Source organism: Apostichopus japonicus, chromosome 8 (assembly GCF_037975245.1).
Source record: "Apostichopus japonicus isolate 1M-3 chromosome 8, ASM3797524v1, whole genome shotgun sequence".
Taxonomy (NCBI): domain Eukaryota; kingdom Metazoa; phylum Echinodermata; class Holothuroidea; order Aspidochirotida; family Stichopodidae; genus Apostichopus; species Apostichopus japonicus.
In genome coordinates, this window is record NC_092568.1 from 19,523,792 (window position 1) to 19,538,190 (window position 14,399).

General features: G+C 36.3%; 1 protein-coding gene across 4 annotated transcripts in view; it reads right to left on the reverse strand.

Annotated features, from left to right (window-relative positions):
- Positions 1–659: 659 nt before the first annotated feature.
- LOC139970934 (uncharacterized) overlaps positions 660–14,399 on the reverse strand; it is a 67,505-nt gene continuing 53,765 nt past the window's right edge. For all 4 annotated transcript variants that reach the window (XM_071977011.1, XM_071977012.1, XM_071977009.1 and 1 more), the window contains 12 exons: positions 13,707–13,826; positions 13,325–13,447; positions 12,382–12,498; positions 11,862–11,984; positions 11,214–11,336; positions 10,000–10,236; positions 9,058–9,229; positions 7,439–7,596; positions 6,449–6,578; positions 5,510–5,625; positions 4,780–4,900; positions 660–3,749 (listed from right to left, as the gene is read on the reverse strand). In XM_071977011.1, the coding sequence (XP_071833112.1) occupies positions 4,782–4,900; positions 5,510–5,625; positions 6,449–6,578; positions 7,439–7,596; positions 9,058–9,229; positions 10,000–10,236; positions 11,214–11,336; positions 11,862–11,984; positions 12,382–12,498; positions 13,325–13,447; positions 13,707–13,826 (1,538 nt within the window). In that variant the 3' untranslated portion in view covers positions 660–3,749; positions 4,780–4,781. The remainder of the gene's footprint in view (positions 3,750–4,779; positions 4,901–5,509; positions 5,626–6,448; positions 6,579–7,438; positions 7,597–9,057; positions 9,230–9,999; positions 10,237–11,213; positions 11,337–11,861; positions 11,985–12,381; positions 12,499–13,324; positions 13,448–13,706; positions 13,827–14,399) is intronic.

The window sequence follows — 14,399 nt, forward strand, 5'->3', positions numbered from 1 at the left end:
TATACTTATATTCAACCCCCCCCCCCCTCTACCTGTTAGTCTTCAAATTGTCTGTTAGGATTTGCCCCAAATAAAATGTGTTTACTACAAAGGCTTTATACTTAAGTACTATGGAAAGTTTTATTTTTAGTACTATGGAATTAATATTATAATTAAATATGTCACTAAGTTTCAAATAGTCTCCAGATGAAGTAATTTGAAACATTAATATCCTTCTGGAGCTTTCAACCAATTCCGGTTATCAGATACAGGGTATAAAAGGAGGGGGGGGGGACCAATATCGACATATAACTAGAGACCATCGAAACAGAGATAAGAAATAAGGATGGCCATGCGAAAAATTTCTTCACCACTTAATTGGTTAACAGCAAAATTATGTTTGGCAATTGAGGTGAGTGCCAAACAAAACAGTGAATAGTTGAGCCCCTGGGCCACAGGCTTCCTGCCTGGATCAAGCCCTTCTTACCAACAAAACTTCGCTCAATTTGTCATCGCAACCGTCAAGACCAAACGTTTTATAGTATTTCTTTACTCCCCAAAACATGAAACTATATAGTCCAAACTATGGGGCAGGGGAGGGGAGGGGAGGGGGTGGGTGGTGTAACCAGGGAATCTTTATACTAAATGTTATGTCAAAACAAAACAAAACAAGGCAAGAGTTGTCTTTTTCTCATAAATAGCAAACTTTATTTTCCTTATAGTGATGTGGTAGTATGTTGTGTACATAGATATCCTATCTCCTATAACAGACAGGCCGAGTATATTAAAACCAAACTCTACAATTGAATTCAGATGAACCCCGCTGTTTTCCCTGCATTAAACCATACAGTATACAAGATACCTGCATCAAAGTACAATAGTTGTACCTTTTTCTTTAGTTCTTCTTAATAGTTCTACAGATCTAAAAACTTGGGCAACGGCAAAACAATTCTCAGCTTAGATATGAAATTAGTTTATAATCGTAGCATTTAGGGCAGCCCTCCAGGTACCACCACCTCTGTTGTTTCATGAACGTACTCCTTAAGAGGAATCATGTAACTTTTATAAATCCTTTACGAAACAAAGCGAGAAGGTACAAAAGTAACAAGCAGCCGTTATCTCTCACACTTGTAGATAAACATTCAATTCATAAATTATACTTTCAAGATATTGCAAGTTCACTGCAGCATTTTTCAGCTCTCGTACAGTTGACTATGACAGTACTATGAAAAGGGTATGTAATTAAGGGTTGGATTAATAAAAGTAAAAAAAAAAATTTTCTTAACTTTTGCTGTATTATTAATTGAAAAAAAAGAAGGAAAAAAAAGGGTAAAAAACACAGGTCAGATCATGTTAAGAGAGGATGAACATCACATAAATTGGGCCAAATTGACGGCATTTCACATCACATACCCACACACAAGCAAACAACTGGGTTTAATATTCAAATTGAAAGTTTAAAACAGGATAAGAAAAGAAAAAAAATATCGCTATACATAAATACATTTTGCACTTTCTAAAAAAGAGAAGTGCTCACTACTCTGAAACATTTTACAAAAAAAAAAAAAAAACTGTCTAAAAGTACTAAAAAATTATAATAAATGATAGATATATGTTCATGTAAATGACTTATTACAAAAATTTACTCAATTATCTGAGAAAACAAAAACAAAACCCAAAACATGATGAAAGGTGTATATATAAGGACAATTGCTGTCGCTCTAAAGCTAATCTTAGCAAATAGCGGTACACAAAACAGAAGAGGTTTATTTTATTTCTTTAAAAATTCATATTTCTTTAAAATTCATACATGCTTTTTTATGTTGCATCAGATTTTTATGGTGCATCAGAATTTTTTTTTTTTTTTTTTCGGTTATTGAAATTATTCTCGCCTACAAATTTGTAATGACAAATAAAAGATTTGTTTCCATCCTTTTGAGCGTTTGGTTTTATTTATTTACAGAGAAGCTGGTGTTTTTTTTTTTAAATTTTATATAATAACATTCTTAGTAACACCATTGGTGTACCCTTGTTGTGCTTCACAATATAAAATATAACTAAGCAAACCAAAATGATCTTGGCTTAAGAAAATTTCCTCCTTATAATTCTCTCCTCGTTTGTGCAAACCGGAAGATAACTTCAGTAGAAGAAAACGATACATTACTTTGGAAAACATTTGGTGATGACAAAATAGCAACAAAAGGTCTCTAAAACGTTCCCAAATTCAATTTGGTAGAAGCATGCAGCAATAATATGGGCCATGAGATATATATTCGATTTAACACAAGAGGGTATATATATATATACTGCTATAAAAGTAACGTTGAAAAGACCGACTGCTTGCAGCAATAGTGTCGAGATATATAAGGAGAATATTGCGATAGATAATGAGAAATATTACGACGAGTGAAAGTATCCCATAATGCATTGTTGTTGGAATCCGAGAGAGCTAGTTGTTGGATTTATCAGAGCGGTTAGTATCCTCCTGAGAAGGATCAACTCGGTAACTGGTTGCGAAACCAGACGGACATTGAAACTAGAATTACGGTGAAATTTTGTGAAAAAACTTGATATTAACTCAATGATACAAAGGTGACATGCCTGTCTCCAGACTCAAAGTAAGTAAACTAAAAAGGTAGAAACGGAACGACTTCAGGAATTTCCGAAAGGAACGTAGCCAAAACGTCATGCCATGTTACCATCGACCGAAAATTGTCCTCTTATCAAAATCAATTCTCTGTTGGAATTTTTCCGAAAAACATAGGAATAGTTTGAGAATCTTGTGGGCGATAACAGGGATGCCACAAAAACATAAAAATAAATACATAAACTGAATTTTGCAAAATGGTAGGGAGGATAACAGGACTGGACTTATTTTAGAAAGTTTAAAAGATAAATAAAAGTTAAAAAACTCTGGAAGATTCAAGTTTGTGATGTAGTTATGTATCTTGCAGCATATTTATGGAATAAGATCACTTTTGGTTGAAAAATGCATGATCCAAAGAAATAAATAGCACCATCTTTGAAACAGATCAATTCTCTCTTGTAAAATAGCTCTGATTCTGACACTCCTTAGGTTGTAACATAACAATGACAACACACAAAAGAAAAATGGCAGCCGATATTGCTATATAGAACCACCACAGTGGATAATATTTCATAATTTTACACGACAGCCAAACTTTGAGCATTCACTGGTCACAAAGAACAATATACACAAAAGTGATTCATAATTTTTTTTTTAAAGTTTATGAACCATAATTGATAGGTGCTAGCTTTTTCCTCCTTTATTACCGCAACAGAGAAACATCACCGATGGCATGGCTATGAGTTTTAAATAACCAATTGAAAGAAACCAATAGTCATGTTTGTAAAGGACAAATTTAATAGGATATAAGATTTTGAAATTTCAGAATTAAAAAAAAAAAAATGTTTTCATTATTACTTTAAAGTGATTATTCGGAAATGTTTACACATGCATCACAGCATTTCAAACCAGAACAGACTAATTTATCGGGAAATGAAATTCACAAACCCTCAAACCTTGCATTAAAATAAAAAATAAAAATAAAAAAAATAAAAAAAAATCCATTAATGCATTAAAACCTTTAAACAGCTCCTTCCACCAGATAAATGGTGAAATTCTCTCCAATTGGAATTTTGAACCAATCAGCATCTTCATCCCACCTCAGTCCTCTGTTATTTTCTGCTTCCTCAAAAAGTCCCTTTTCGCACAAATATTTAAACAATGACAGATGCTCCACAACCATCTTTGAGGGTAAGAAAGAGATAGTAACTGTGATGAGAACTGAATCAAGCAAATTATGAAAGAAAAAAAAAATGATGACGCTATTCCATTTCAACAAATCTTACATTAACAAGATGGTCCAATGGTACCGTGACACAATTAGAGTAGTGTAAATCCACTTGAAAAGTTCACCTTTGTTGGGAGATAGTCCATAATGGACCTCCTGCTCAAGTGATTCTTTTGGTATATTTTTGGTTTAATCATCAATCTCTTCGATGATTGAATGTTGAAGCGGACGAAATAAACTGGTGGTCTATGAAATGGAGCGGATTGACGGTGAGTTAAGGCGTTTTAGAAATTCCTGGGCCGAAGGAGGAAGATTCTGCAGCAAGCGCTGGCAGATGGGTTGGGCTGTATTGTGCTGAACTTTGACCTCTGCTAGCTTTAAATGGAAATATGCTTAGTTAGCCCAAGCTATCAGCTTTCATACAGTGGGTATAGGACACATCAGTTCTATTTATGTACTAGCGACCTTGGTAAGTTACGTATATAGTCAGTACTCAATCAAAGGAGCAGATTAACTGTTGTACGACTCCTAAACAATAGAACAATATCATTATCTTGGACAATGTGACTCAAAGATGAGCTATTCCAAGTTGATGAAGGTGATTTTTGCCGCTGGCATAATCACTTTAAAGTGAACAGGCTGTTTTATCCCATGTCTATCAAATGTTTTGGATTTTCATCGAGCCATTTCCTTTAATCCAAAAAATTGCTTTTCGTTCCTTTCTGATTTATTCATTGCTTCAAAAACTCAGTTTTCCAATTCTGTCTTGCACAAATTGATAACATGTTCAACAACAAAAAAAAACTGTTAAAAAACAAACCATGCTTTAATTTACTCATTTGCCAGAGGTTTCATCAGCTCACCAGGAAAGAATATAGTTATTTTAACCAGCAAGACCATATGAACTATTACAGTTAATATGACATGATCCAGTAACCCCCAAAGAGAGAATTTAGCTTCAATGGCAAAACACATGCCTGCTGACCTTTAACATGGGATTTCGTTTCCTCTGGCGTCTGTGGGGCACGCACAGGTCCTCGCGCCTCTTGGTGCCGGTAGACAGAGAGCGCTGCAACCGCCATTGTTACTGGCACATGCGTTAGACCCTGGAATAATAATAAAATATTACACAGGATAAAAAATATCAAAGAAATATAAAAATATTCCAAAATCAAATGCATCAGCAACTTTTTTCCCCCCAACATTTTTGATTTTTTTATATAACCACAATTATAAAAAAGAAAAAATTTTCTTCTTATTTTGATCTTCTAAATTTGATCACTTTGCAGTGCTTGCATTATTCTGTTGCTCCTCTATTGTCTGTTTCCACTCTCTTTTGTCAACTTCAGGGCATGTGTGTTCTTCTGTTCTCCACCAATTAAACCATTCAGCCAACAACCTGTTGTCAAAACTAGGTCAAATGTTTTCTGTAATTTTTTAAAAGATGATCAGCTCGTTCAAATTGTGCTCTCTTCAGTTCTTTTCCTGACAAGACCTCCCAGCAGCTTTTTATAAAACATGAAAATAAAGGTTTTTAAATGTCCAAAATGAAGTTAATTTGTAACATACTACATGCTGGGAGGTTTGTCCTTATTATTATTGTTATTACTCCTCAGCTGCTTTTTGGTTCTAATTAACCCCATTTTCTATTCCCGATGATCAAGTTTCCTGGTCGAATGCGATGTAAGGACTACGGTAGTCTCTGAATAGCATACCTGGTGAGCATTCTTGTGCAGCGATTATACCATATAGTCTTCCTGTACCACCGTGGGGTAGGGCCATTTCATCGGCGGACAATGCTCCGTTCTTGTTCACAGAGAAGACAGAGTTCCTGCGGATAAATTGATATGATATATATTTTAATTTTGATATATATAATATTTTAATTTTGATATTTTTTAAAATTTTAAAATTTTTTTTAAATTTTTTAAATTTTTTAAATTTTGCCCGGATTCCACCCCTACAGAGTCCCCAGTGTCGAATACTAAATGAACCTGGTTGTGGATTCTTCAATCCACCATTCAAAACCACTGCAGTGCGAACGAAAATCTACTGCAAATTTGTTGTGCCAATGTCAGAACTGAATAAGCATCATCACAACAGTTGGTTTGAATATTTGGAGACAGTCCCAGACTTCCTCAAAAGGAAAATCAATTTCAGCCTTAGCGACCAACCAACTTGTTCCAAGCTCCTAGGGTAATTCCCATTACAAGTTTCCTTTTCCATATAATATTACATGTACCTTTAAAAATATCTGCAAATGTCTTAAAATTGTCAGTTAGTTGCACTTTTCCATAGACAGTTTAAGATGGTAACTTAATCATAAATTCTCTTGGTGAGGGAAAAAAAAGCTCTAAGAGGTGACATGAAAACAAGAAAGGTTAATATGCTGTCAAAAGATTTGGGACTTTCTATTGGGGGAGGGTGTGGGGGGGGAGGGAGATGAGAGGGGTGGGTGAACCCTTTATACTCTTCCTGCATTCCTTCACCAGTTCCCTATTCTTTCACCAAAGGCATGAAGAATATCTTCAGGAAAGAGACATCTGGGTTCAGTAGTATCATCTACTAAAAATTGAATTTCTCAACTGAATATATCAAAGAGTAAACAAATTTAAGGAGGAAAACGTAGAAATAACGAATGAATAGTAGCTTACATAGTCCAATCGGTCCAGTACAGATTCTGATCGAATGCAGCCAATCCGAATGGATAGTCGGCTTGAGCGAAGACCGTGGTATGGGTCAGCGGATCACCGTCGACACCTATGCACTCCACTTTCTCGCTCCCTGAGAAAATAGAAGACAAGAAAGAAATGAATATGTACTTCAGTCCTTAAAAGGACAACAGAACAAAAGTGACACACACACATATTTAACATCTAGTCAAGCTTTGCGATGTATAAATTGTTGACATCGATACCAACATAACATGTTCACTATGTATGATGTGAGAGAACCAACATATTATTTTCTTTTAATCATATTGTAAATAAGGGCAAAGGACATTCGAAACACTTCTTTGAAAATGGATTTTTTTTTTTCTTTTCAAAATGACTCTTGTACATTTTGGCTACAAATTCAGACCTAATATATCCTGTATGGATCACCCCTCTTTATATTTCTGCCACTGATAAATACTTCCAAACGACGTTCAACAGGGAGAGAAAGATAACGCTTAAAATTTAAAACAACTTTAGAAATTTAAACTTTGTATCGGATTAACATCCTCGGCAATGATAGAACACCTTTCCAATCAGTAATATCTTCTCTGCTAACACCAGGACATATTTCTGTAAGTGGTTGAGTTGAAGGGTCTACATTTCTAATGATGAAGAAATATCTAATAAATCTGGTATTATAACATAAGACCCACCGCAGTTGATAGTTTGTAAACAAGACTGAAAAGTTCATTGTTTCTGACATTGTAAAAAGATGTTTGTTCTTTGTAGTTTAGGAACAAACTTTGAAAAAGATGTATGTGATTTTAGTACATTTTTTTTCTGAACTGGAAAACATACATTTAGGTTCATATGATGTTGTACATTTTTCAGTTTTTTTGATGGAAGGCATTTATCAAACTTCTTAGGTTCCAATAAGATGAAGAAGAACGAAGAACAGACCTCTCTTAATTATGCACACAAACTTACCTGCATCAGCCCAGCATATTTTCTGTGAGATATAATCTATAGTGAGACCGTTGGGTAATTGGAGACCGTCACTGACCAACACTTCCCGGCCGTTTCCATCCATGAAGGATCTCTCGATTTTAGGACCATCGCGATTCCAGTCAGTCCAGTACAAATATCTGAGGGAGACATTCAGGAAAATTAATGAGGGGGAAAGGAGGTTAATGTAAATGTAATGAGGTCACAAACAAAGCTAAATCTCAAACACATCTACCACAGTGTGTGGAGCATTTACAAATGAGTTTTGAAAGGAGAAACTACCGTTCAAGTATTATCTAACCAGTCTGAAAGGGCAGTGATAATCAAGAATAAAATAATCCCAAACTGAACGCCCAGGTTTTATGAAATTTTTGACCGAACAAGAGACTTAAAGTACAAAAGCAACCACTTTTGAATATCAGGCCCTCCTAATTTGAATATCAGACCTTCCTAATTTGAATAACATATCTTGATATTAGAATATCAGTTCATAATTCAAGTATCAGAACATCCTAATCTGCATATCAATCAAGGCCTATTACATCTGAATATCAAATATAAATTTGAATATCACAACCTGCTAACACAAATACAAAGAACACATTGTCTGAATATCATAGGCCTTCCTAATTTGAATATCAGGGCCTTCCTAATTTGAATATCAGGACCCCTTTATACTCTGAACATAAGAATATACCACATTTAGAATACCAGTTCCTCTGAATTAGACTATCAGAGCCGATTAATTTGAATATATCGTGACTCCCATTTTAATTTGAAATATCATGACTACCTAATTAAAAAAATCAGAGACTGCTAACCTAAGTATGAGAGGAAAGTCCTAATTTATATCTGAAGACCTTCTAACTCTGGTCAATGAACATAGTGTACCCTAACATACGCATCACTGTGCCCCTCTTCTTGAACGTCACCAATGCCAGCCGCACGGATGCTTCTAGTGGGTATGACCTTATTCTTACACCACCACCTCCTACTATCCTGCTGCTATTTATTTACAAAAATGGTAATCTTGATAATTTATTGTAAACAGCTGCACTTGTACGATTTGTATATACATATATATATAATCATATATATATATATATATATATATATATATATATATACAATCAGCATCCACGGCCTAGTTGGTTAGGGTGTCCGCGTACAAAGCGGGAGGCCCGGGTTCGAATCCCGGTGGAGGCTGGAAGTTTTTTCACTGTTCTTGATTTTCCAACTCATTATGATTTTCATTTATATATATATATATATATATTTATAATTTTTTATTAATATTATTATTTTTGATTGTACATTAACATTTTAAAATAATATTTTCTTTTTCTTACTACGTACTCACTTTTGATGTCCTGTTTATAAATATTTATATTTAGACTGGAAAAAAAATGAAAAAAAAATAAAGAAAAATCCTCCTGTCGCTCACATTCTGTACAACTATTTCTTCACACTTTAAAACAGTACGATGAACAGTGTAAGCTTTTATCAAATTGAAACAGGATCGTCTTCTTTCCAAGACGGAGGAGCTGGATGAGATGATAAGAACGATATTTTCCGCCATCAATCGGTGAGCGCAGACTTACCCGTTCACAGGATCGAGGACGATGGACCGTGGGTTGGTCAAATCCGTCGTGACCAAGGCACGTCTGTTTTGCCCGTCCAAGTTTGCCACTTCGATTCGGTCAAAGCCAGAATCGGTCCAATAGAGGTTTCGGCTGATATGGTCCACTGCCACTCCTTCTGGACTACTAAGACCTGAGAGAAACCCAAATAAAACCGTCATCAAAGACGAGATTCATACAGACCCAGAGACTTTGTGATTCCTTCCCATTCATAAAATGTTTCACTCGGTCGACTAAATACTGATGCAGAGTTCAAGTTATTTGGAGAGAATAAGGTCAAGACCAGAATATCTGAGAGTTATTGATAGCTCCCTTCACCATTCCAATGTTATTTATAATGCTCACCGGTGGACAAATCCAATCTGGGCGCCGACAAAGATATCACAAAAAGAAAACCGAAGCAGTTCTGCCATAAACCCTTCGACAAATTCTTTTATATTAAAAGAAGGAAAGTGGTGCTGCTTTATTTAATTCAAGTTGAATTCAATCGACTACCGAAACCTCTTTTTTTTTTATGTTAAACCATATTCTAAATTGCTGACCATAGGATATACCCTTATCAATTATTTTCTTATTTTTCCAAAGATCAATGCTACTACTGACCATTCAATAAGACAAAACTGACATTATTCTATAAGAATGCTGTAAAATAGCTGACCACAGTCACAAACTATCTTTCATGACTAATCTCTTGTACCATTCAATAAGACAAAACTGACATTATTCTATACAAGAATGCAGTAAAATAGCTGACCGCAGTCACAACGTACCTTTCACGATTAATCTCTTGTACCATGTGCCGTCTGGTATTTTCCAAGATCAATGCTACTGACCATTCGATAAGACAAAACTGACATTATTCTATAAGAATGCAGTAAATAGCTGACTGCAGTCACAACGTACCTTTTACGATTAATCTCTTGTACCCCGTGCCGTCGGGCTTCACCCTGCTGATACTTCCCTTGGCTACGTCTGTGAAATAGATGACATCGTCCTCACAGTCATAGGCGAGGCCGACGATGGTCTGTCTCTTCTTGTGGATGACACGGGCCCCTTCCTCGTTGGGATCTAGAGGCATCTTCATGACTGCCTTTCCCTGTCCATAGAGGAGCATGCCATCTCCAGAGGGTCGGACAGAGGCTGAAATTGGCAAATTATGTATAAGATCTGTTATGGTATATATAAACTGATATTGTAAAATGGGTTTAGTTCAATGTTTGACCGTACCATTCCAAAGGTAAAATGAGTATGGAGAACAGACATGAGCTAGGAAAAGATAAGTTTTAAGGGCGGTGAAGATAAAATTTAAGGGGGTGAAGACAAGTTTCAAGGGGGGTGTAAGGTAGCATTCTTAATATAATTTCCAAAAGGTAAACTTAATATTTAAAGTAACACATCTCTTAGGTCCATATAGCATAAATCAAATTCATTAAGTCAAAGTTCATATGGTGACGTCCTTAAATACAATACTCATATGAAAAAATTCATAAGGCAAAAGAGATGTGTTAAAAATCCAGGTCTAGAATTACACAATTATTCAATTCGCTATACTTTAAAGCAATTATTGCTAAAAGAAGCAAGTGCTTAAAAAGTCTTCTTTTGACTAAACTCTTAAGTTCACACTGCCAATCTCCTGAATGACAACACACATTAATAACTGTACAGGCAAGCTTTTGAGAGCAATTCCATAACATTTGCTGATACGGTGCTTATGTAAGATACAGGAAATCAAGCTGATATTCTGACTGGCGATTGTTTTACCCACTTTATTTATCACATGCTTACATTCTCATTGTATACCGGCAGAAAAAATGCCAGTGCCCTTTCCACTGGCAAACAGCAAAATGCACTGGCAATAGCCTAAATTTTGAGGCTTTGACATCATAAGGTAACATGTATAATGTGACATGTCTACAATACATGGCATTCAGGTAACGGCAATAAAGTAAGTAACGAAGCATTAAGTCGTTACACGCAATGTCGTTGTTTCACTGTGGACAAGTTTAATACATGTTTCAATGATCATTACAGTACAGAAAGTGTTTCCGGTTTTTTTTTCGTTTTGTGGAAATCATTCATTTTTTCCTTCTATTTCCCCTCCTAAGTTTTGCACTTACCTTGGCAAGACGTCCCATCGCCTACGAATCCTTCACGACAGGTACAGGCGTAATATCCAAATGTGTTGTCGCAGTATGCATTAGGATCGCAATAAAGGTACGAGAGTGAGCACTCATCAACGTCTATAAAGAAATAAAAAAATAGCAAACAAAACAGACATAGAGGTTTATTCCCATCTATTAAACTGGAGGTGAATATTCTAGAGAAAAACATACTTTCAAAGCATTTGTACAATTTTATATCCACACAAACCACAACCAAACACAACCATAAAGGTTTTTCTACAATAATTACAGCTTTCACGCTAAACACGCATTGTTTTGCGACAGGTAAAGAGACTGTATATCTCTCTGCTTATCTTTTCAATACCAGTTAAGTCCTGAATGCTAGTTTAATAGGTATAATTTCAAATGTGTTCCTCCCTCTAATGGAAATAACAATTCTGTGGTAATTTAAGTCACATATGGGAGTATTTTAGTTCTTAAACCATCAATGGGTTTTCTTTTTCATTGGTCTATTATTGTACTTCATATTCAGTTCATTGAACTCGTGATAAAACAGATCGGTGAATGATATTAATGAACAGTTAACCTTTGACCTCCGAGGGTTTTTTTGCCTTCTAATTTCCCCTCCAAGTTTGCACTTACCTTGGCAAGACGTTCCATCGCCTTCGAAACCTTCAAGACAAGAGCATCTGTAGCTTCCATATGTGTTGGTGCAGTCTGCATTACGATCGCAAGGTGATATCGAAAGAGAGCACTCATCGATGTCTGTAAAGAAAGAAAGAAAATAAGAAAAACTAGCAAACAAAACAGATGTAGAGGTTTATTCCCATTTACTAAACTGGAGGTGAATATTCTAGAGAAAAACATATTTTCAAAGCATATATGAAATGTTATATTCCACACAAACTACAACCAAACACAACATAGCTCTGTCTCTCTCACATAGTACTACAGGGGTGTAGGTGTATCTGTGTACTCCAATGTGTCAGTAGCTACATGGTCAGAGCCAACCTATGTAAAGTGGTGCTTCATGTGGTTACAGACACCCTGTTGTTTAGTTCCTATCCTATCATTTCCATGACAACATTCAATATGTCAACCTTCCATGTTGTGAATGAGGGTTTGACATAGAGTTCTCTGGAGCCGTACTCGTTAACCTTACCTTGACAAGAGTAACCATCTCCTTGGTAACCATCCCCACAAGTGCACCTATAGCCATCCCCTAGGGGACTACAATCAGCATTGCCATCACAGGAATTTTCATAGCATGGGTCTTCAGCTGTAGCAAACATGTGGGGAAAAAAAAAAGAAAAGACTTTTCATCTTGATACTGACCCTATTGACACAACAACAACAAAATAGTATACATAACATAAAACTGTACCAGTTATCAAACCAGGTCATTTAAGGTATAACCAGCACTGGACAAGAACCTTCAAATTTTCCATATTGTTGATAGCCGAATCACTGGTACATATCACCTAGAGAGGTATTTCTCAAACGTACTCTTCCCTTAAAATACTGTCATCGAGCTACAAGCATTTAAGGGCGGCCATTTTACATGGCAGGAGCTTCAGTTATGGAACTCTGCATGTAGCCTCTGCTGGATTGGCAGACGGTGACAGTCCTGCAGGGGGTTCACAAATACGACTACGCACCCAGTTTCAAACAAATGTAACCAGTTGCAGCAGGGAACTTACTTTGCATACATGTATGAATGACCTTAACAAAGCATCATCGAATTCCCCGGTTTATGCCCAGGGTTAGTTTTACGACTATATATCGCACTTGCTAACTAATCAAATATTGGAATCGTGACAGTCTAGTTGCGGGAGGTGGGGGGGGGGGCAGTGTGCGGCGGCATGCACATTAAACAGAGAGTCATAGCATGTGTTCGTACCGATACAACATTAAGCAGAGAGTTATAACATGTGTTCGTACCGATACAACATTAAGCAGAGAGTTATAGCATGTGTTCGTACCGATACAACATTAAGCAGAGAGTTATAGCATGTGTTCGTACCGATACAACATTAAGCAGAGAGTTATAGCATGTGTTCGTACCGATACAACATTAAGCAGAGAGTTATAGCATGTGTTCGTACCGATACAGAAGAAGCCATTTCCAAGGAACCCGTCCAGACATTGACAGTCATAGGAGTTGACCAGTGGGACACATTCTCCGTTTCGGTCACATTCGTTGCCTTCACAGACATCTACAGCGTTGTCTGATCAAGAAAGATAAAGGACATATAAAATATGAGTTGCAAAGCCGAATGACCTTTTCTTGTTAAAAGGTTTGGCAAACCACATTTGCAGTGATAGACAAAAAGGCTAACAGCTTATATGCATTTACAAAACTTCAAAAATTCAGTTTGTATTTTTACAACATGTCGCTATTAATTTAATGTCTAAAGTCATTTCTTAAAGTCATAATTTACCGTGTGGGGGGAGGGTGGGGGGAGGGTGGGGTGAGGGTATGCTTACCTTCACACTCATAACCATCCCCTGCATACCCATCTTTACATCTGCATTCATAGTTTCTTCCATCTCTAGAGGCAAAGCAATCAGCATTCACATCACATTCATTGCTGCTGCATGGGTATGCTGAAGGAACCAGAAAAACAAAGAGGTAACATGAGATATATCTTAAAGAAGAAAACAAAATGCTTTGTCCATTGAACCAATCACTGACCTCTAAAGACAGGGGCTGGGGGAGGGGCAAAGGGGAGGGATATGGAACTAGGGAACTGTTCCTAATTAGTCAAAGATGACCCAAATTTTCCTTCTTTTTTTTCTCCTTGCAAGGGGAACTAGACTAATTCCGACTTTCCAGATTTCAGCAGTACAGACTGTGTTACCAACCCTGTGGCATTGAATATAAGCAAGGATGTTACATTATAACAGTAAAGTATACAGAGGCTGGCTCAAGTTGCTGAAAGGGCTATAAAAGGGCATTGTACAAGGTAATTGCTTCATTCCCTCAAACCTATACACCACAGTTGAGAGTTGATTTACTATAATAATATTATTCTTTGATTGTACTATCAAAGTTTCTACTTCTTCTTAGAACTAGAACTTGGAAGTATTTGTTTGTTTCATTGTGTTTGGTGTTTAGACAGGAATTTTATTAACGATAATAAAAATGACTGATTTTGATATGGAAGGCACTGACTTCAT